A 24,115-nucleotide genomic window follows, 5' to 3' on the forward strand; every position below is an offset into this window, starting at 1 on the left:
CAGATATGCAGATGACACCACCCTTATGGCAGAAAGTGAAGAAGAACTAAAGAGTCTCTTGATGAAAGTGAGAGTGGAGAGTGAAAAAGTTGGCTTAAAGCTCAACATTCAGAAAACTAAGATCATGGCATCCGGTCCCATCACTTCATGGCAAATAGATGGGAAAACAATGGAAACAGTGACTGACTTTATTTTGGGGGGCTCCAAAATCACTGCAGATGATGATTGCAGCCATGAAATTAAAAGACATTTGTTCCTTGGAAGAAAAGTTATGACCAACCTAGACAGCATATTAAAAAGTAGAGACATGACTTTGCCAACAAAGGTCCATCTATTCAAGGCTATAGTTTTTCCAGTAGTCATGTATGGGTGTGAGAGTTGGACTATAAAGAAAGCTGAGTGCCAAAGAATCGATGCTTTTGAACTGTGGTGTTGGAGAAGACTCTTGAGAGCCCCTTGGACTGCAAGGAGATCCAAATAGTCCATCCTAAAGGAAATCAGTCCTGAATATTCATTGGAAGGAATGATGTCGAAACTGAAACTCCAATACTTTGGCCACCTGATGCGAAGAACTGACTCATTTGAAAAGACCCTGATGCTGGGAAAGATTGAGCGCAGGAGGAGAAGGCGACAACAGAGGATGAGATGGTTGGATGGCATCACCGACTCAATGGACATGAGTTTGAGTAAAGTCCGGGAGTTGGTGAAGGACAGGGAGGCCTCGCGTGTTGCAGTCCATGGGGTCACAAAGAATCAGACACGACTGAGTGACTGAACTGAACTACACAGTTTAATGGACCCTGCAGAACTGCCCTTAGGGGCCAGGGCCTCAGCAGAACTGTGAGAGCACCTTGGTCCGCACCTTCTCTTTGCTGGTTGTGAATGCAGAGCCTGCCTCCACGAGCTGGCAGGAATGCACGGTCTGCCCACAGACTTTGGTCTGCACATGGCCACCTGAAGCCCAGTCTCCTCAGGATCCGCTGGGGCTTTAGCTTGTCAAACCCTCAGGGCAGAGTCCCTGGAGACAACCTGGGCTTCCAGACAACCGGAGGGGGAGATGATGCTGGTGGAAGCTGGGTCTCCTCAGGACGCACTGGGGCTTCAGCTTTGGGACCCTGTGGCATCCAGTTCACACTGACAGGAGCCCGGTCTCCTCAGGACCTGCCGGGAGTTGGAGGTGCTGAAGGAAAAGGTGAGGAAAAGTGGGGGGAAGTTCCTGTGAGTGGCTGACACTGAGGGTAGCTTTCTTCAGAGGGCCCAGGAGAGGGCGGCTTGGTGTGGGACACTGGCTTCTGTGTGGTGTAGACAGAGCCCAGTGCTGCTCTTTGGTGTGTGGAGTCCAGTTTTCCCAGCTGACACTCCCTCCTTTTCAGAAACCTTGTGGATTTAAAACACACAGGATGATTATGACCTGGGTGGCTTTTCTTGACTTACTTGACTTAATATCTTAAATGATCAGTCATGTTGTAACATGTATCATAACTGATTCATTCATTTTTTTTCCATTGCCATTAAAAATATGTAACATTGAGCATTTAAACCATTTCAAGTATATAGTTCTATAGCATTAACTACATTCACATTGTTGTACACATAATCTCTCATCCATCTCCACAACTTATTCATTTTTCCGTGGGAAACTGTTCAGTTTCTCTACATTGTTGCCAATATTCGTTATTTTTAGTTTTTTTTTGGTTGTAGGCCTTCTGGTGTTGGAGGTTGTGACATTATGGTGTTAATTTGCATTTGCATAATGGCTAATGAAGTTTAACATCTTTTCACTCGCTTGTTGACCATTTGTATGTCTTATCTGGAGAAGGGTCTATTCAAGTCCTTTTTCCATTTAAAACCTTGGGTTGTCTGCAGGGGCCTGCAGCGCCCCCTGGTCCAAGCCAGGCCCGCCACGCTGTTCTCTTGGCGGCATTGGTCTCGGTGAGTCCAGCCTGGCGTGGTGTCCGTGCGGAGGGAGTTGGTGCACGGGCGTATCGCTCGCGGTGGGGCATGGGCATGCTTCCTCCCTGGCGCTGGCGGGAAAGGGAACAGACGCACGGCCAGCGAGCGCATGGACTCTCTGGCTCGACGTGGACGCGGTCTGGGTGCGGCGGGATTTGCTCAGCCCTGGCTGAGGCTCCCCCGGGCACTGTAGCGAGGCCCGCGCCTCTCCTGGGAGCAGGCGTCAGGGCGGAGTGCCCCTTGCTTGGGTCTGGGGCCGAGGGCGCCTGCGCACCTCCTCCCAGCTCCTGCCGCGGGACCCAGGCGAGCTGGCAGGGGTCTTGGGAACCAGCGTGTGGCGGATGAGAGCGCCTCTTTTGTGGGTTCCTGCTCCCGTTAGGCCTCCGTGCGAACCACAGGTAAGGGGACTGGGGCTCAGTGGCCCCAGCGTGGAGGGAAGCACGTATTACACTCTCCCTGTTGGCACAGCCTTGGAACCCCCTAACCTCCGACCCAGGAAGGGGTCGCCTTTGGGAAAAGGTTTTGAGGACATTCCCAAGCCTACCCCCTGGCATAAAGCTCAGTCGCGGTTTTCCCAAGCAGCCTAGTGCCCCTAGCGAGGTCTCTGTAAGCAGAACCTGAGAGGGGCCGTTGCTCTGAGAGAGTCGCCTTTGGCCAATGGAGAGTCCAAGGGATTTATCCTTCATGGAGATCTCACCTGCTGGGACCCGCGAAGCCCCGCTCTGGACGGCTGCCCAGCCCTGCTTCCTACTCTTTTGCAGTCTTGCCAGCCCTTGGCCTCCTGCTGGGATGGGAAAGGGAAAAGTGAAAGTGAAAGTCGCTCAGTGGTGTCCAACTCTTTGGGACCCTGTGGACTATGCTTACAGTCCGTGGAATTCTCCAGGCCAGAATACTGAAGTGGGTAGCTTATCCCTTCTCCAGGCGATCTTCCCAACCTAGGGATTGAACCCAGCTCTCCTGCATTGCAGGCAGATTCGTTACCAACTGAGTTATCAGGGAAGCCTAGGGAAAGGAAAGGGTTTCACAATTACACCTTAGAGAGGCATGGATTAAAACACCTGGTGGCCACCCAGGCGGAACAGAAGGTAGGAGGTCACCTTGCTGCCCTTGCATTGCGGAATCAGTGGCTGTCCTGCCGAGAGGCCTTTCCATGGAGACCGTGTGCAATGAGTTTGGTATCTTGGAACTGAATAAAAATTCATTTTAAACGTTTAAAAATTTTAAATTATGTTGTTCTTTAATTTAAAAACAAAACCTCTAGAACCTCTTTTTTGTAAATTGAGGGCTAAAAATTGAAGGTCAATTTTCCTTCCACTGTGGCATTCTATGAAGAAATGTGTGTTTTTTGAGAAAAGAGTGAGAAAAGGGAAGGAAGGAGAAAACCCAGTGGTGCCCCAGCAGTTTGGCAAAGGCCCTGGGAGGTCACTTGTAAATGCTGAGCTGTTGCGAACCTGCAGTCAGTCTCTTTCTGTGGCTGATGGGCACGGAGCTCTGCAGGCTTGTCCTTTGCATGGGTGCCCTTGTTTGTGGAAATCCAGCTCAGAGCCATCTCCTGATGAGTAAGAAGTTCCCAGACAAGTTTCCCAGGCAAATCCCACAGGGCCAGGGGCTCCTTCTGGCATTGTATCTGTCTGTCTAACTGAAAACCAGCAAGGACATATTTTTCTTTAAATCTGGTTTCTTTAAATCTGACCCATCATGCAGGCCTTAGAGTAGGCCTGGGTGATATTTCCTCTCTCCCTCAATAGGCTTGGTTTCCAGGAATGAATTATAGTCAGATGTCCAAGTTTTTACAGATGAGAAAACTGAGACCCAGAGGGGGTGGAGGACTGTCCAAGGGAGAATGGGATATCCTTCCAGGAACCCTGGCTCCTAGGTTTTTGATGAGCTTTCTACACAGCATAGTCTTTAATCAGCAAGTGTTGACATTGAGGATAAACTATGGGTGAAAAGGTAAACAGCTTTTTTAAAGAATGTGCCTATCAGCTATGCATCTTATGGAGTATTTTCACTGCATCCCCAGACTTGGGAGAGTGCTGGGCACAGGTCAGATTCCTCATAGTTTTTATTGAATAAGTTCAATTTCACAAAATTATATCCGTGGAAGGGTCAGCAACACTATGAGGTATATTAGAACAGTGGTCTTCCTGATGTGAAGAGCTAACTCATTTGAAAAGACCCTCATGCTGGGAAAGATTGAGGGCAGGAGGAGAAGGGGACAACAGAGGCTGAGATGGTTGGATGGCATCATCATCGACTCAACGAACATGGGTTTGGGTGGACTCTGGGAGTTGGTGATGGACAGGGAGGCTGGCGTGCTGCGGTTCACGGGGTCGCAAAGAGTCGGACATGACTGAGCGACTGAACTGAACTGAACTTCACAGTTGGTACTTCACAGATCAGTAAAGAAAACTTTTTATTATGAGGACTGTAATAGAATTGCTAGGCTTTAAGTTTATCCCACACGGATATTTAAAAAATGAAACAAGTCTCTCCCATTATCTCCAAGGCTATTGGAGGTCTGTTGAGGACCCCACACAAGGGAGGTTCTACCTCTTGGGACACCCCTGCTTCAGCATCTCCCTAAGCCAGCAACCTGGGACAGCTGAGTACACTTGAAATTCCTTCCTTGACTTCAGGGGGTTTTGTGGAAGACAATTTTTTGACGGACAGGGGTGGGGGAAGGTTTTGGGATGATTCAAGTGAATTGTATTTATTGTACACTTTATTTCTATTGTTATTACACCAGTTCCACTTCAGATCATCAGGCATTAGATCCTGGAGGTTAGAGGACCCTGCTTTAGTTCCTCCTTTCATCCTTTACACAGCTCCAGCCTGCTTCCTCGTCCTCTTCCACCTGCAGAACTCTCTGCTGGGCTTCTCTGAATAGGACGATGAGCCTCCTTTCCTCACTTCCTTTCCTGATCCTGAGTCCTTTCTGTTAACTGGGTTTCCCTGATCTCCATTTAGGCACCTTTGCATGCTGTGCATGCATTCCACCAGCATCTTGAGTATGTTTTTGTATGATTGTTTACTATCAGTATATCTTCTGTGGCCAGGTGTCTGTGTCAATCTTTACCAATTATTACTGGGTTTGTTTGCCCTAGAGTTCTTGGACAATTTGAGTACAGATTCTTTATCAGATATGCGTTTTTTGAAACAATACTTTTATTTAACTTTTATTTATTTTCGGCTGTGCTGGGTCTTCATGTGTGGGCTTTACTCTAGCTATGGCCAGCATGGGCCATAACTAGTGGTGTGTGGGCTTCTCACTGCAGTGGTTCCTCTTTCTGTGGGGCACAGGCTCACGGGCTTCAGTAGTTGCAGTATGTGAGCTCGGCGTTGGGGCTTCCAGGATCTAGAGCACAGGCTCAGCAGTTGTGGCACATGGGCTTAGTTGCTCCATAGCATGTGGGATCTTCCCGTACCAGGGATCAACCCTGAATCTCCTGCATTAGCAGGCAGATTCTTTACCACAAGCCACGAGGGAAGCCCTCAGACATATTTTAGATTCTAGTTTTCCACATGTGTATCTGGTGAGAGAGGCCAGGATCAAGAGGCCTGGAAGCTGGGAGTCCTCAGCCACAGTTCTGGCTGTGCCATCGAAAGCTCTGGAGCCTTTGGCGAGCGCCTCAACTTTCCTGAGACTGTTTCCTACCCTCAGAAATGCCCTGCTGTTGGACTGTAGCCCACCAAGCTCCTCTGTCCCTGGGATTTCTGAGGCCAGAATACTGGAGGGGGTGCCATTTCCTTCTCTGCAAGATAGCATTTTGAAGATATTTTCTCCTGGATTGTGGTTTTGATGAAGGAAGGGGGATCCCTTCCAGGGCTTGAGAGTGGGTTCTTGTCTGACACTTGGAAATGAATTGTCCGAGGAGAGGAGTGCTGTCCAAGGGAGAGACTTTATTGGGAAGACCTGCCGGGGCGGAGGGCAGGAGGGTGAGGGAAACTGAGAGAACTGCTCTGCCACGTGGCTCACAGTCTCAGGTTTTATGGTCATTGGGTTAGTTTCTGGTTTGTTTCTTGCCAGTCATTCTGAATTGGGATCCTTCCTGGGGGCACACGCATCACTCAGCTGAGATGGATTCCAGTGAGGAGGATCCTGTGAGGTTGGTAGGACCTCTGGACTGGAGTCTCCCTTCTCTTTTTGACCTCTCCAGAATTCTTTGGTTGGTGGTAGCTTGTTAGTTCCTGGTTCCTTAACAGGACCTCCTGCTGTAGGATGACTCCTGCAAGTGGTTTCTCTTCTCTGTTGCCTGGCAAGGGTGGGTGGTCAGTGGTTCCCTTAACACTTTGTCTTTTGGTTTTCTTGACAAGGTCCTTCACAGAGTAAAGGTATACATTTTTAAACGTCAGTGTTTTAATTAATTTATGTTAAAAATTTGGTAAGTTGTCTTTTTTGTTGTGTGTTAGAACTCATCACGAGACTGAAGGTCATGTAGACCTTTTGTTGTTTTCTAAAATTTTTATAGTTTTTAATTGAATTGTGGTGTCAGTTGCAAAGTTTGTGTTTATGTTCATTTCATTCCATATGGTTTTTTTTAAACATCTATTTATTTTCTTATTTTTTAAACTTTTTTTTAATTGAAGGATAATTGCTTTACAGAATTGTGCTGTTTTCTGTCAAACCTCAACATGAATCAGCCATAGGTACGCATATATCCCCTCCCTTTTGAACCTTTCTCGCATCTCCCTCACCATCCCACCCCTCTAGGTTGATACGGAGCCCCTGTTTGAGTTTCCTGAGACATACAGCAAATTTATTTATTTATTTTTAATTGATTGATGGTTGCTTTACACTAATGGTTTGATTTCTGTCATACATCAGCATGAATTAAACACAGGTGTACATATGTCCCCTCCCTCTTGAATCTCTCTCCCTCCTCCTGCCCAGCCCCACCTCTCTGGGTTATCACAGAGCCCCAGTGTCAGTCCCGGAGTGGTACAGCAGATTCCCATTGGCCGCCTCACTTACACATGTCGGTGCGTCCATGCTGCTCTCCATCCTTCCTCTCCCTCTTGTCCCCTACCCTTGTCCATAAGTCCGTTGCCTCTGTCTGCGTCTCCATTGCTAGTGTGCAAACAGATTTGTCAGTACCAGCCTTCTAGATTCCATATATATGCATTAATGTATGATGTTAGTTTTTCTCTTTCTGACTACTGCTTAATACTGCTTAATAGGCTCTAGGTTCATCCACTTCATTAGAACTGACTCAAATGCGTTCCTTTTATGGCTGCAGTCCATATAGGCTCTAATTGTTCCTTAGCCATGTTTTGAGGAGGTTCACGGAGCTATTCTGCTCCATTTCAGTTCGGGCTTCCAGTCTGAGTGCTCACAGCAGAGCTGCTGCTGGATGAGGCCTCTGGGCTCTGCGAGCGCGGGGCTGCCCGCTCTTCTCTGGCGGCCCGCAGGGGGCGCCAAACCCGCCTCTGACCCACGGGCACAGGACGCTTTGCCTTCAGACTGGGCTCGGTGACCAGCTGGCGGGAGCTTTGTCTCCTCAGGATCGTCAGGGCTCGGGCTTCTGGATAACGGGGCTGCGTCCAGGCTGAGAGGAGCGGGGCTGCCTCAGTGCCCGCCAGCAGGGAGGCGCTGCAAGAGGGAAAAATGAGGACGAAGTAGACCTTTCCTGTGTTCAGCTGAGCACTGACCGGAGGTCCATCTCAGAGGACTCCGGGGGGAAAGAGCTCCATGTGCAAAATGGTGCGTTTTCAGTTAGATTTCTGTTAGATGATTTAGAGGATGACCAGTGATGTTCTTTAGGATGACCATTGATGTTCTTTAGTGTATTCCTGTCACTGTTTCTTGAGAGGACTGTCCTTTTCTCTTTGCATGTTCTTGGCTTGATTTTTATGAACTGACCATGTTCATGTGGGTTTATTCCTGGGCTCTTTATTCTTTCCTCGAGTCCATGTGTCTGTGTTGGTGCCAGTTTCTCACTGTTGTGGTTACTACAGCTCCGTGTTGTAGTTTGAAGTCAGAGAGAAAGATGCTACCAGGTGTGTTCTTTTTCTCAAGTCTTTTTGGCTGTTCAAGGTCCTTAGTTGTTACAGACTAATATTAGGAATATTTCTATTTCTATGAAAAATGCCATTGGATATTTTTTGTGATTGCAGTGCATTTGCTGATGGCTTTGGTTGGAATGGACATTCTAATTACTCATTGTTCCAGTGCTTGAGTGTGGAATATATTTCTGTTTATTTGTGTTTTCTTTGGTTTATCAGTGGTTTCTAGTTATCTAGTTACTATCATACGGAAATAGACTACTGGTCTTTTATGTCCTTGGTTAAATTTGTTGCTATATGTTTTATTCTTTTTGATGCAGTTATAAGTGGGATTTTCTTAGTTTATTTTTCTGATTGTTAGTAGTGTATAGAAACACAACTGATTTTTGTATATTGATTTCAAATTATTCAACTTTACTGAATGTATTCTAACAACTTTTTGTGAAGTTATGTGGAAAATTTTATTTGTAAAGTCTGTTTCTCCTGCAGTAGGTCATCCAGAGGACCCAAGACATGGTGGCTACTAATGGGCTCTTTCCATGGTGCTTCTCCATACCATACTCCTGCAAGGACAATGATTATCATAACTTCCCTTGAACTTGGTCTGGGTAAGTCTTGGCCTCTATAAGAAAGTTTCATGCCTATCTTACCTGATTTTATTTTGTGTATTGACATGGTTGTTTTGAAAAACAATTTACTTTCCAGTAATCTAAAATGTAGAGAAAGCTCCTAATAATGGTAAAAAGTACTCCCATTTACCACATCACCTAAAATACTCCATGCGTTTTATCCAAAATGGACACTTTCTCCTGCAGAACCAACACATAACCACCAAAATCAGGAAATCATATGGTTTACACATTATAATGTAACTCACAGGCCCACTTCCACTTTCCGCAGTTATCCCAATTGTATGAATATATATTTTTTCCCATCCTCATCTAGTTTTTGTTTGGAGTGTTACTGAGATTTTCGGTCATTTGGACAACCTTGGTGGACTTAAAGCAGACAAGGTGAATATGCAATCAGAGTGGCTTTTTCTGTATAGAATTTTTTTTCACTAAAGATGTTTGTAATGTTTATTCATGTTGTAACACGTATCAATACTACATTCTTTTTTCCCATTGTAATTAAAAATAAATAACATGCCATTTACCATTTAAATCATTGTAAACATAGAGTGTTGTAGTATGAACTACCTTCACTTGTACAAACCAGTTTAGTAACATGTGTACCTTGTGTGTTCTTTGGAGAAACCATTCAGTGTCTAAGGCTTTGCCCTCCTAAAGAAGTGTGCCCAGGTTCAATCCTTAGTCAATCCCACATGCCACAGCTAAGAGTTTGCTTGTTGCAGCTAAATATCTGGCTTGCCTAAATGAAGGTCAACTCGGCGCAGCCAAATAAACAAACAAATAAAACACAAAAGAAGAGAAGGGTATGGTTGTTGTGCAGATTTACATCTTACCTTTTCCTATTGATAAAGAGTTTCTCAAGACTGTCTTCCTTCTATTTGGTATAGAGAGAGACTTCCTTCGAAATGAGATTTCTCTGGTCATTGTGACTCACAGAAGAGCCATTTTGACTTGGGCTTCAGAGACGATCATGTGTCCTCTAAAAAAATTAATTAGCTCCAAATAATTCTCATGCTTTTAATTCTCATGAAATTAAAAGACACTTACTCCTTGGAAGAAAAGTTATGACCAACCTAGACAGCATATTAAAAAGCAGAGACATTACTTTGCCAACAAAGGTCCATCTAGTCAAGGCTGTGGTTTTTCCAGTAGTCGTGTCTGGATGTGAGAGTTGGACTATAAAGAAAGCTGAGCGCCAAAGAACTGATGCTTTTGAACTGTGGTGTTGGAGAAGACTCTTGAGATCCCTTGAACTGCAAGGAGATCCAACCAGTCCATCCTAAAGGAAACAAGTCCTGAATATTCATTGGAAGGACTGATGTCGAAGCTGAAACTCCAATACTTTGGCTACCTGATGCGACGAACTGACTCATTTGAAAAGACCCTGATGCTGGGAAAGATTGAGGGCAGGAGGAGAAGGGGATGACAGAGGATGAGATGGTTGGATGGCATCACCGACTCAATGGACATAAGTTTGAGTAAACTCCAGGAGTTGATGATGGACAGGGAGGCCTGGCGTGCTGCCGTTCATGGGGTCGCAAAGAGTCGGACACTATTGAGCGACTGAACTGAATTCTCATGCTGAAGAGGTGTATTTTGGGGTAGCCTTTGCTCCCCCTCACTTTGGATGTATCCCAGTTTGCTTACACAGTCATCTGTGGAAGACATCCTGATATTTGAAAGTTTGTAGCTATTACAAGTAGAGCTGCTGTGCATGATTGCATGATAATTTTTGTTTGGACACTTTTTCAAAGCTGTTTTCTAAATACTAGACATGCAATGTTTGATCCTCAGGTGAGCCTTGTGTAGCTTTGTAAAAAAACAGTTAAGTTGTGCTGTGGCATGTGGGATCTTCCCAGATAAGGGATCAAACTTGAATCTCTTGCATTGGCAGGTGGATTATTTACCACTGAGCCACCAGGGAAGCCACAGTTTTTTTCATGAGTTTACTGGTTCTAATAGGTGTGTAGTGCTACATCACTGTAGTTTTAATTTGTAATTTCCTAATGATGTATAACTTTTGATGTTTATTTACTATCTGTATGTTTTCTTTGGCCAGGTGTTCAGATTTATACATTTTTAATGTGGTTGTTCCAGATTTTTAAGTATTATTTAGGTACAACCCTTTATCAGATATGTATTTTGTACATATATTTCTCTGTTTGTGGCTTGTGTTTAGGTTTTCTGAATAAGGTCTTTTACAGAGTTTAAATTTTTAATTTTTTAAAGGTCATGTTATAAATTTTATATCCTTTTTGGGATAGACTTTAGTTTTTTTGGTTAAAATTCATAAGCAAAACTGAAGTACTGTAGATACAGTGTTGCATTTTGTCTGTTGAGAAGTTTGAGTGAATTTGATGTAAGTTGGGAAATTTCTTTCTACATTCATTTGATTGCACATGGTTTCCAATTATTTGTATAACTGGTTTTGGAGATGTTATGGGACGTCAGTTTCCCCACGTGAAGCTGCGTCCATGAAATATCAACTCTTTTCAACCCCTGGAAGTCACTTTCTGTTTTTTCTGTTTTTGAGTTTGGCTTGTTTGGATGTCTCACACTCGTGGGATCACAGAATGTTTGTCCTTTTTTGGTCTGGTGTGTTTCACACAACATGATGACTATAAGGTTCATCCACATTGTAACGTAACGGCTGTAAGGTTCATCCACATTGTAGCATGGTCAGAATTACCTACTTTTAAAGACTGAATCATATTACATTGTGTGTATACCACAGTTTGTTTGTGTAATTGTCTGCCCATGGACACTTGGATTCCTTCCATTTGTTGGCCATGTGAATAATGCTGTTGTGAATATGAGTGTAGAATTGTTTTTTTTTGTCAGCCCATTTTTTTCAAACCTTTTAGGTACAAAACCTGAATTGGAATTGACATAGTATGTTAATTCCATTTGTTAGTTTTTGAGGAATTTCTGTAATGTCTGCATGGTGGCCACGCCATTTCATTGTATTTTTTGTATAGTAGAATATTGTTGAAGCTTTTGTGTGTGCCCTATTTTGCATATTCACTCATCTCCTGATGGACAGTTGAATGGGTTCTGAGAGAAGGCCAGGGGTCTCCAGAGGGAGGAAACGGGCTGCAAGTGTCAGACATGTTTTATCTCTTTCTTAAGTGGCTGGAGGAAACACACTACAAGAGTCAGATTTTTTCCCTTCTCTACACAAAATTAAAAGGAGGCTTCTTTTAAAATTCTGTGTTGCCATGATGACACCTGGATCCACCTGAACTTAGCTTTTCTCAAACCTTGAGCTAACCAATGCATTTTTCTTATGGAAATGTTTTTCTAAGCTATGTTAATGAACTATGTATTTATCGTAGACTCTGTCTTTCTTCAAGTCAGTTCCACGTAAGAGTCAGAACCTTGACAAACCAGTGTGTTTTACTCATGCAAATGTTCTGTCAAGCTATGTTAATGAGACTATGTTTTTGCTTCGAAACCTGCCTTTCTTCAAGATTCATGTCAACCGTTTTATGGCCTGGGATGACTCACCTTGTGCCAATGTTGTCTCAGTGCATGTTGTGGGTGAGGGGCCTGGTGCCAGTCTCTGAGTTTTGAGACATTTCCTTTCTCTAATCAGCAGCCTGCTAGTAGCTATATATCATCTGGCTAAAGACTAGCAAGGGGGGCACTCTTTCTCCCCCTTTCTGATGTCTATGTCAGAAGCTTTTTCTATCTCTTTTGTACTTTAATAAAACTATATTACACAAAAGCTCAGAGCGATCAAGCCTTGTCACTGGCTCAGGATTGAATTCCTCTCTGGAGCCCAAGAATCTTGGCGTCGTTCATGGCTCAGCAACAACCTTTCATCTACCTTTGGGCTATTGTGAATAATGTTGCTATGAGAAGTTGTGTACCAGTTGTTGTTTGAACAGCTGTTTTCATGTATATCCAAGAGTGGAGTTGGTGAAATAAACAGTAAGTGTATTTTTATCTTTCTGAGGAAATGCCAAACTATTGTACATATAGTCTACTGTTTTCCATATCCACAAGCAAAGCATATAGTTTCTGATTTTCTACATTGCTGTAAATATTTGATCTTGATTCTAATTGTTTAGTGAATGTGAACAAATATTGCATTGTGACTTTAATCTGTATTTCCATCATTACAGAAAGGAAATATACCCAAGACAATTTTTAACTCAAACCTCAGCATCATGCTTAATAGCCACAGCTGTTGCATTACCAAAAACTACTAACAGTTACCATATATATTAAAAAAAATTAATCCCCCAAATCACTCATCAAAATTCATTAGGATAACACAATTAATTCTACCATGTTAATAAATCCAAACCTACTACAAATTTATGAAGATTTTGGAAAAAACCTTATAAACCTAACAATACAATGAATGTCATCAATATTCTTACTTGGAATTGAAACATGGCAATGAAAGGAAAAATCATTGTGTTTTGACTGTAAGAACAGTAATGATGAACATTTGAAAATTCAAGATGTTAATCATAATTCTTAACAATGCATTTATTGATCCACCATCCCCATCAAATATCATAATGAAATTCCCATTGTTTGCTTTGTATTTGTTTACTTTTGCAAATGAAATCACAACAGATTTATTTCTAGCAATATGTTGTACATGAAGTGCAAGTTATATGTACCAATATGTAAACAATCTATGGATTATTTGTTACTTACATGGAAATGAAGGTTCCATGTTCTTTCTTTTATTCATGTAGCAAGAAGTCTGCCATGTGAATTTTACACTTTATTAGAATTATGAACATTAGAATCAGCTATTTCTTTAATAGCCATAGCGTTTATATTACCTGTTGCAATAAGTCTCAGTGTCCTTTAGAGGAGAAACAGGTTTGTCAAATTTTGTTTTAGCCATTCCTCCCATTGGCACAAAGTTATTCAAAAGAATCAGAGGAGGATTCTGGTCCTCATTTGATTCTTTGCCTTCCATTTTATCCCCCCCCCCTTTTTATTGCAGTTTTAGCAGTCGATTAACTACTAATCTTTCATGAAACAGAGTCTAGTAATCCAACAGGGATCTCATTCAGTTCTAGAAAAATCTCATTTCATCCGAACTACAAAGTTGAGGATCCCTTGGTTGCTTTGTTCTTATTAACAGTCTTAATAATTCTAATAGTATTCTTATCTGACCCTCTAGGAGACCCAGAAAATTATACGCTAGCTAACTCCTTCAACACTCCCCCTTCACATCAAAGTGAAATAATACTTGTAATTTGCATATGCTATTCTGTGATCTAGTCACAATAAATGGGTGAATTATCCCTAATGTTCCCAACTGTCATTTTGGCAGTTGGCTCAGTAGTTTGTATATCAAAACAATAAAGTATAACATTGATACTTCTTAGCTAATCTTTTTTTGATTCCCAGTAGTGGACCTATTAACACACATGAATTGGAAGAGAGTCCGTTGATCACTGATATATTATCATTGGAGAGCTAGCATCTGTTCTATATTTTTTTGTAATTTTTATTGTTACAGCACTAATAAGCATGATTAAAAGTAACCTGCTAAACTGTAGGAGTCTTTGTAAGAAATGGAGAGTAATATATCTCCTTAAGACTCAGGGAAGTTGCTCTAGCTCTCCCGTCAGCACACAAAGTTGAAATTCAGCTTAAACTATTCCCCAAACAATTTGCTTACAGGACATAAACGCTATCATTAAGTGGCATACAAGCATTCAAAACTGATGCCATAAAAGCAAATAGTACTGTTTACTTGGAGAATTATATGCCCTCTCACTGTGTGAATCACAATAAACTGTGGAAAATCCTGAAAGAGATGGGAATAACAGACCACCTGACCTGCCTCCTGAGAAACCTGTATACAGGTCAGGAAGCAACAGTTAGAACTGAACATGGAACAACAGACTGGTTCCAAATAGGAAAAGGAGTACGTCAAGGCTGTATATTGTCACCTTGCTTATTTAACTTATATGCTGAGTACATCATGAGAAACGCTGGGCTGGAGGAAGCACAAGCTGGAATCAAGATTGCCGGGAGAAATATCAATAGCCTCAGATAAGCAGATGACACCACCCTTATGGCAGAAAGTGAAGAAGAACTAAAGAGCTTCTTGATGAAAGTGAAAGAGGAGAGTGAAAAAGTTGGCTTAAAGCTCAACATTCAGAAAACTAAGATCATGGCATCCGGTCCCATCAGTTCATGGCAGATAGATGGGGAAGCAGTGGAAACAGTGGCTGCCTTTATTTTTCTGGGCTCCAAAATCACTGCAGATGGTGACTGCAGCCATGAAATTAAAAGACGCTTACTCCTTGGAAAGTTATGACCAACCTAGATAGCATATTAAAAAGCAGAGACATTACTTTGCCAACAAAGGTCCTTCTAGTCAAGGCTATGGTTTTTCCAGTGGTCATGTATGGATGTGAGAGTTGGACTATAAAGAAAGCTGAGCACCAAAGAACTGATGCTTTTGAACTGTGGTGTTGGAGAAGACTCTTGAGAGTCCCTTGGAGTGCAAGGAGATCCAACCAGTCCATCCTAAAGAAGATCAGTCCTGGGTGTTCATTGGAAGGACTGATGTTGAAGCTGAAACTCCAATACTTTGGCCATCTCATCCAAAGAGCTGACTCGTTTGAAAAGACCCTGATACTGGGAAAGATTGAAGGCAGGAGGATAAGGGGACGACAGTGGATGAGATGGCTGGATGGCATCATTGACTCGATGGACATAGGTCTGGGTGGACTCTGGGGGTTGGTGATGGACAGGGGGGCCTGGCGTGCTGCAGTTCTTGGGGTCGAAAAGAGTGGGACATGACTGAGCGACTGAACTGAACTGAACTGAATGTAAAATCATGAATTATCTGATGTGTATAAGCATGTATACCAGCCAGTTGATATTACACAACACATTAAACAGTTCAACTCACTTTAGATTCCAATCGGTATTAATTTTTATAGGGGTCATTGAAGTCATTAATGCTATATGATAGCTATGTGTATTTATCATATATAACATATGAAGTCAAATCATCTGTGGTCAACATGCTTATCATTGCTGATAATCAGAGCTTAATTAGGAAGATGTGAAGAAGTATCCATTTGCTCCACAATATGCCTCTTAATTTCTGGCCCATGCTCCATGTGGATTTCAATAAATGAACTGTATGTGATATCTGGTCTTTACTTCAGGACCATCTCATGTAAAATCATCTACTGTTTCCTCTTAAATAAGACATCATGATGAAGTTAGGACTAACTCACCATGCTCACATGTAAGTGGTTTCATGCATTTGCTATTTTTTAATTTTGGGGAGTTTTGGGAGTCAGCTATGGATAGTTTGGCCACCGGATGCAAAGAACTGACTCATTTGAAAAGACCCTGATGCTGGGAAAGATTGAAGGTGGGAAGAGAAAGGGAAGACAGGATGAGATGGTTGGATGGCATCACTGACTCAATGGGCATGAGTTTGAGTAAACTCCGGGAGTTGGTGAGGGACAGGGAGGCCTGGCATGCTGCAGTCCACGGGGTTGCAGAGTCGGACACGACTGAGCGACTGAACTGAACTGAACTATGGATGTCACCATCTTTAACACAGTCAAGCAACGGTTATCTGAAATTGAATATTGTTTACAAACATCATGAACCATCATGTTATTGGTTGAATGGTCACAGGACAGAGAGCAATGACATTCATAGGTACACATGCACATTTCAGATAAATAGTCTGTTTAATCAAACCCTCTTGAAAGAAAAAGAGATAGTGCTAAGTCATCTCTGACTCTCGCGACCCTATGGACTGTAGCCTGCCAGGCTCCTCTGTCCATAGTATTCTCCAGGCAGGAATACTGGAGTGGGTTGCCATTTTCTTCTCCAGGGGATCTTCCTGACCCAGGAATTGAACCCAGCAGTCCAGCATTGCAAGCAGATTCTTGCACATTTCAGATAAATAGTCTGTTTATGTGTTTCCGTGCACAGACAACCACATACACACAGTGGACTATTACTGAGCCATACACTAGAATGAAGTAATGCCTTTTACAGCCACATATAGATGGACTTAGAGACTATCATACTAAGTGAAGTCAGAGAATGACATATACCATATGGTATCAGTTATATGTGGAATGAACTTAAAAAAATACTAATGAACTTATTTATGAAACAGAGGTAGACTCGCAAAAATAGGAAACAAATGTATGGTTACCAAAGGGAAAAGGTAGGGAGGGATTAATTAGGGGTTTGGGATTCTTAACAGATACATACTACTGCACACGAAAGAAACCACCAGGACCTACTGTATAGTGCAGTGGCGGTTTAGTTGCTAAGTTCTGTCCGACTCTTGTGACCCCATGGACTGTAGCCTGCCAGGCTCCTTGTTTCATGAGATTCTCTAGGCAAGAATACTGAAGTGGGTTGCTATTTCCTTCTCCAGAGGATCTTCCCGACCCAGGAATCAAACCCAGATCTCCTGCATTGCAGGCAGATACTTTACCAACTGAGCTATGAGGAAAGCCCACTGTATAATGTAGGAAACTATATTAATATCTTGTGATAATGTATAATGGAACAGAATCTCAAAAGGAATATATGAAAAAGACATGAAAAAAAAATCATTGTGCCAACACTAATTGTTATCATAACACTACTCAACACGTATTTATACATGCCACTAAAATGTTCACATCAGTAAGTATATTCAGTTCAGTTCAGTCACTCAGTTGTGTCCGACTGTTTGCAACCCCATGAACCACAGCACGCCAGGCGTCCCTGTCCATCACCAACTCCCGGAGTCCACACAAACCTATGTCCATTGAGTCAATGATGCCAACCAGCCATCTTGTCCTCTGTCGTCCCCCTCTCCTCCTGCCTTCAATCTTTCCCAGCATCACGGTCTTTTCAAATGAGTCAGCTCTTCGGATGAGGTGGCCAAAGTATTGGAGTTTCAGCTTCAACATCAGTCCTTCCAATGAACACCCAGGACTGATCTCCTTTAGGATGCACTGGTTGGATCTCCTTGCACTCCAAGGGACTCTCAAGAGTCTTCTCCAACACCACAGTTCAAAAGCATCAATTCTTTGGCGCTCAGCTTTCTTTATAGTCCAACTCTCACATCCAAACATGACCACTGGAAAAACCATAGCCGTGACTAGAAGGACCTATGTTGGCAAAGTAATGTCTCTGCTTTTTAATATGCTATCTAGGTTGGTCATAACTTTCCTTCCAAGGAGTAAGCGTCTTTTAATTTCATGGGTGCAATCACCATCTGCAGTGATTTTGAAGCCCAGAAAAATAAAGTCAGCCACTGTTTCCACTGCTTCCCCATCTATCTGCCATGAACTGATGGGACCGGATGCCATGATCTTAGTTTTCTGAATGTTGAGCTTTAAGCCAACTTTTTCACTCTCCTCTTTCACTTTCATCAAGAGGCTCTTTAGTTCTTCTTCACTTTCTGCCATAAGGGTGGTGTCATCTGCATATCTGAGGCTATTGATATTTCTCCCGGCAATCTTGATTCCAGCTTGTGCTTCCTCCAGCCCAGCGTTTCTCATGATGTACTCTGCATATAAGTTAAATAAGCAAGGTGACAATATACAGCCTTGACGTACTCTTTTTCCTATTTGGAACCAGTCTGTTGTTCCATGTTCAGTTCTAACTGTTGCTTCCTGACCTGTATACAGGTTTCTCAAGAGGCAGGTCAGGTGGTCTGGTATTTCCATCTCTTTCAGAATTTTCCACAGTTTGTTGTGATCCACACAGTCAAAGGCTTTGGCATAGTCAATAAAACAGAAATAGATGTTTTTCTGGAACTCTCTTGCCTTTTCGATGATCCAGCGGATGTTGGCAATTTGATCTCTTGTTCCTCTGCCTTTTCTAAAATCAGCTTGAACATCTGGAAGTTCATGTTTCACGTATTGCTGAAGCCTGGCTTGGAGAATTTTAAGCATTACTTTACTAGCGTGTGAGATGAGTGCAATTGTGCAATAGTTTGAGCATTCTTTGGCATTGCCTTTCTTTGAGATTGGAATGAAAACTGACCTTTTCCAGTCCTGTGGCCACTGCTGAGTTTTCCATATTTGCTGGCACATTGAGTGCAGCACTTTCACAGCATCATCTTTCAGGATTTGAAATAGCTCAACTGGAATTCTGTCACCTCGACCAACTTTGTTCATAGTGATGCTTTCTAAGGCCCACTTGACTTCACATTCCAGGATGTCTGGCTCTAGGTGAGTGATCATACCATCGTGATTATCTGGGTCATGAAGATCTTTTTTTGTACAATTTTGTGTATTCTTGCCACCTCTTCTTAATATATTCTGCTTCTTTTAGGTCCCTACCATTTCTGTCCTTTATTGAGCCCATCTTCGCATGAAATGTTCCCTTGGTATCTCTAATTTTCTTGAAGAGATCTCTAGTCTTTCCCATTCTATTGTTTTCCTCTACTTCTTTGCATTGATCGCTGAGGAAGTCTTTTTTATCTCTCCTTGCTATTCTTTGGAACTCTTCATTCAAATGGATATATCTTTCCTTTTCTTCTTTGTTTTTCGCTTCCCATCTTTTCACAGCTATTTGTAAGTCCTCCTCAGACAGCCATTTTGCTTTTTTGCATTTCTTTTTCTTGGGGATGGTCTTGATTCCTGTCTCCTGTACAATGTCATGAACCTCCATCCATGGTTCATCAGGCATCCTGTCTATCAGATCTAGTCCTTTAAACCTATTTCTCACTTCTACTGTATAGTCATAAAGGATTTGATTTAGGTCATACCTGAATGGTCTGGTGGTTTTCTCCACTTTCTTCAATTTCAGTCTGAATTTGGAAATAAGGAGTTCATGATCTGAGCCACAGTCAGCTCCCGGTCTTGTTTTTGCTGAGTGTATAGAGCTTCTCCATCTTTGGCTGCAAAGGATATAATCAATCTGATTTCGGTGTCAACCATCTGGTGATGTCCATGTGTAGAGTCTTCTCTTGTGTTATTGGAAGAGGGTGTTTGCTATGACCAGTGCGTTCTCTTGGCAGAACTCTATTAGCCTTTGCCCTGCTTCATTCTGTACTCCAAGGCCAGATTTGCCTGTTACTCCAGGTGTTTCTTGACAATAAGTATATTGTCACTGATCAATTACATACACTTCCTTATTCTCTACAACCTCTCCGGCATTCATTTGTAGACTTTTTAATGATGGCCATTCTGACAGCTGTGAGGTGGTATCGCTAAAATTTATTTTTTATTTTCTTCTGAGTAAATGTCAAAACTATGGACTGTCTGTCTCTATGAGCCTTACATATTTAAGAACTTGATTAGTATATTTAAAAAGCTAGGTCATAGTTCTAATAACTTGGGTTAGAAAAGTAAGGACAATATCTTATTTTTTTTTTTTTTTTTAAAGAAATCCATATGCTGCTTTGCATATTTCCTGTATGCACGTGCATACCAACAAGGGGGAAAGGAGGATTTCTTTTTCTCTAAGCCCTCTGTGGGACTTAGTTTCAGTAGATGTTTTTGATACTGGTCTTTCTGAGCAGTATGAGGTGATTCCTCATGGTGGGTTTGATCGGCCTTGTTTTAGGAGGTAGTCATGTGGAGTATGTTTCCAAGTGCTTTTGGACTTTAGGCTGTGAGTACAGCGTATCTCTTGAAATTGGGTCCTGCTTTGAATTCTCTTTTTGATGATTTCCCTAGGGACATTACTTGAAGGGCAGGTGTCATTTACTGCCTCTCAGGCCTTTTGAATAAAATTAGGCTTCCCTGGTGGCTTGATTGGTAAAGAATCTGCCTGCTATTGCAGGAGACCTGGGTTCAATCCCTGTGTCAGGAAGTTATCCTGGAGAAGGAAATGGCAATCCACTCCAGTATTCTTGCCTGGAAAACCCTATGAACAGAAGAGCCTGGCAGGCTACAGTCCATGGGGTCACAAAGAGTTGGACTGAACTTCTAAACCACCACAGGCCTTTTGAATAGTAAGACTCCTTGAGAACTGGTTTTAAAGTTGTTCTACTGGATGTAGCCACAAGGTGGCAGCAGTTCTTCATGCTCAACTCTGGTTCCTTGGACAAGCAGAGCCTCAGGGAAAATCCTGTGTGTGGATTGTCAATTAGAGTGAAATACTTTGGCCACCTGATGCGAAGAACTGACTCATTGGAAAGGACCCTGATGCTGTGAAAGATTGAAGACAGGAGGAGAAGGGGAAGACAGAGGATGAGATGGTTGGATGGCATCACTGACTCGATGGACATGAGTTTGAATAAACTCCCTGAGTTGGTGATGGACAGGGAGGCCTGGCATGCTGCAGTCCATGGGGTCGCAAAGAGTCAGACACGACAGCAACTGAACTGAACTGGACTGGGCCAGGAGAAACACCAAACACCCAAAGGTTTGGTGTTCCCCCTTACCCTTGATCCACAGGACGTGTCCTAACTCCTCTTCCCTGGGTTGGGAAGATCCCCTGGAGAAGGAAATGTCAACTCACTCCAGTATTCTTGCCTGGAAAACCCCACTGATAGAGTAGCCTGTCGGACTACAGTCCGTGGGATCACAGAGTTGAACACTCCGGAGCACACGTGCACTACGGGAAACACAAACCTAGCCCGGTAACACGTGTAACTCAGATCATTAAAAGTCACAATATCTGTGAATTCCTAATACCCAGCCTGGTGTGTGATGAATGCAGAAAAAATGCTCCTGTTTTTCACTCAACCTGGGGGAGCTCACTGAAAGGTTTTGCTGTCCACACCAAGGGGCAGTTCAGATGCTCACCTTGGTGTGTAAATAAATAAAGCTCAGATGAATCCATGTTAAATGTTATATTATAGAGGTATTAACTTTTATAATTTACTTTGTGGTTCTAGTAACTATTTACTCCAGGAAAAACATAAACAATTCTGAGTAATGAACATTGGGTTTCTGATTGGCTATATCTTCTGAAATTCAGAGTTTCTCTGATGGCTCCATGTGGCTTCTGAAGTGAGTAAATTGTGAGCACACAAAGAACAACTTCAACCCACATCCTAATAAACAGGCAAAGCTAGTGAAAAGTATAAAAAAAAACAACATCGCAGGTCCTGGAGATTGGCCAGTCCTTCTGCCATCCTCAGTATCATGTTAAAGGGCACAATTCAAGGGTAAGGTTAAGGATTCCATCTCCTGTCTGTCTCTTTGGAAGCAGGAAATCAATCTCTCCTGTGAAAGGTACACTCTGGAAGCTTAAGCCTGAGGGTGGAGGGCTGCAGGCCCAAACATCAAAGTGGTTAACCAAGTTAATGCAATGATTTTCAGCACTTGAGTTGGGTATTTCGAGTATGTCATCTATCGCTGGAGTGGTATAATGTTGATTGTTCTCAGCGCCGGCGTGGTATAATGTTGATTGTTCTCAGTTAATGTCTCTCTTTGATCACGGTCGACTTCAACAGGTCTACCTGAATGTGGAACATCGTCCAGCGAGAAATCTCCAGCATAAAACTTCACAAACCACTTCGGACACATTGAAACAGTGTGGGATCCGGGGATGCCTGGACCCCCAAAAACTAGAAGAGGCAGGAAGGACCCTGGGCTGGAGCCTCTGGAGGGAGCGCAGTGCTGGGACACCTGATCTGAGCCGTCTGGTCTCCAGGACTGAGAGAGGGCAGACTTCTGTTGTTCAGAGCCTCTGTGTGTGGTCGTTTGTCACGGCTGCCCCAGGAAGCTCATGCAGGCCCTGCCCTGATTTAAAGCCTCCCTCCCATTAGCGGCAGCCCCCTGCACCTATGCTGTCTGCACCAACCGTGAGGTTCATGGTGAGCCCTGGCTCCCCTTCTCGGCACTGGCATTTTGGAGGGTGAGGGCAGACACCACCATGTGACCAGCCTCCAGCCAGGTGCCAGGTCTCTAGTGAGCTTCCCTGAGGGGACGGGGTGGGGGTGACTGTCAGGGTTCCGCCCTTCATCACTGGGGGAAGAGACACCCTAGACACCCTCGAGGGAGGAGGCGCAGGGAGGTGGTGAGTGATGGCTCTGGGCCCCGCCCACCCGGGCAGCCGCACTGCGCCCCAAGGTGCGTCTCTGCAGTGAGCACCCAGCCTGTGCTGAGCCTGGAGCCTCCCAGCAAGTCCGAGGTGAGGCAGCCCTGCACACCCGGCCCCTGCCTCCAGGTCTAGTAGGTGGACACCCCTTCTCCCTGTCACTCCAGGAGCCCTGCAGACCCCGCCCCTTCCTCCACAACTAATAGGTGGGACACTCCTTCTCCTTGTCACTCCAAGAGCCCTGCAGACCCGCCCCTTCCTCCAGGTCTGGTAGGGAGACACCCCTTCTCCTTGTCACTCCAGGAGCCCTGAGACCCGCCCCTTCCTCCAGGTCTAGTAGGGGGACACCCCTTCTCCTTGTCACTCCAGGAGCCCTGCAGACCCCGCCCCTCACTCCAGGTCTAGTAGGTGAGACACCCCTTCTTGTCACTCCAGGAGCGGTTCTGGAGCCAATCTGTGAGTGGTTCTGGGATTTGCAGGCAGAGCCCCTGTTGCTGTGCCCCCCTTCCCCACATGAGCATCCAGAGCAAGCTGTCTGCCCTGCAGCCTGAATGCACCCCCCTCCTGGCAGTATTCTCAGGAAAGGATCAGGGGGTACTGTAGCAGCATCTGAAATCTCCTTTAATAGGGGTGTCATTGTTCTCAACCCTTTAACGTTGGTCACACCTTTAGCAGGATGTAACAAAAGTCTTTAAGGTAAAGGGCCTAGAGAGAAGAGAGGAAGCTACAAATAAAACCAGATGGAACCAGCTGGGACCACAATGGCAATGAATCTGACTTCCAACAGACCCAGAGTCTCATTGTGTGTTGATTTTAGTGTGTTATTGATGTAGGGGATAGATGGGGTCCAGATTAGACCTTTATAACTGGCTTCCTGTTTGCATTTCATGGGACATGAAGAAGTGGGCTTCAGGCTGGATACTTACAACTGTTAGCATTTCTGAGAGAAGAGAGACATGGGCTTCAGTCTAGGTATTTACAGTCAGCCTCCTGTTTGCCTCTGAAATGGGAGTCACAACAGAGAGTAAATAGCCAGTGTTTGTCTCTTGTAAACACCTTATGGTAATAGTCATGGCAAGGACGAAGAGAGGGCAAAAGCCTGTATGAGTAAAGGATTAAGGGATCTCTGCCCCCCAGACTTTTGGGACAAGGGAGACACTACACATGCACAGAAAGGCTTCTTGGGTCAGAACTCAAGAGATAATGCCAGGCCACAATGAGTCTTGCTCCTCCCAGAAGCCTTCACTTCGAGATCCATCCTGCCTGCAGGGTGAGTGTGCACCCAGGGGAGGGTCCCAGGGTAGGTCAGGTGGGGGAAAAGAAACCAGGTAATCAGCCTGAAGGAAGACAAAGACCTGGAAGAACTGCCCTGTATAAATGACTTGACTGCCTCTGCTGCACTCCCCCTCACTGGGGAGGGACACCACACCCTTTCTCTGCCTTGCTTCTATCTTAACAAACCATTTCTCTATGTGCTCTCGCACTTGTTGTTATGCTATGTCCCTAATAATAAATTTTACATTTGCATTTACAGTTTCTGCCTCCATGGTAAAAACATT

General features: G+C 43.8%; 1 protein-coding gene across 9 annotated transcripts in view; it reads left to right on the top strand.

Annotated features, from left to right (window-relative positions):
• LOC145509220 (uncharacterized) overlaps positions 1-24,115 on the top strand; it is a 169,768-nt gene that overhangs the window by 108,138 nt on the left and 37,515 nt on the right. For 2 of the 9 annotated variants that reach the window (XM_081497565.1, XM_081497564.1), the window contains 3 exons: positions 8,449-8,567; positions 8,905-8,972; positions 21,970-24,089. In XM_081497565.1, coding sequence (XP_081353691.1) covers positions 8,449-8,567; positions 8,905-8,972; positions 21,970-22,284 — 502 coding nt within the window. In that variant the 3' untranslated portion in view covers positions 22,285-24,089. Of the gene's footprint in view, positions 1,193-8,448; positions 8,568-8,904; positions 8,973-9,478; positions 11,097-21,969; positions 24,090-24,115 lie in introns of those variants that run through there. The other 7 variants (XR_014055925.1, XR_014055921.1, XR_014055922.1 and 4 more) reach the window with 6 other exon arrangements.

Source organism: Giraffa tippelskirchi, chromosome 6 (genome assembly GCF_054371585.1).
Source record: "Giraffa tippelskirchi isolate mGirTip1 chromosome 6, T2T-mGirTip1v1.2.pri, whole genome shotgun sequence".
In the NCBI taxonomy this organism is placed as follows: Eukaryota; Metazoa; Chordata; class Mammalia; order Artiodactyla; family Giraffidae; genus Giraffa; species Giraffa tippelskirchi.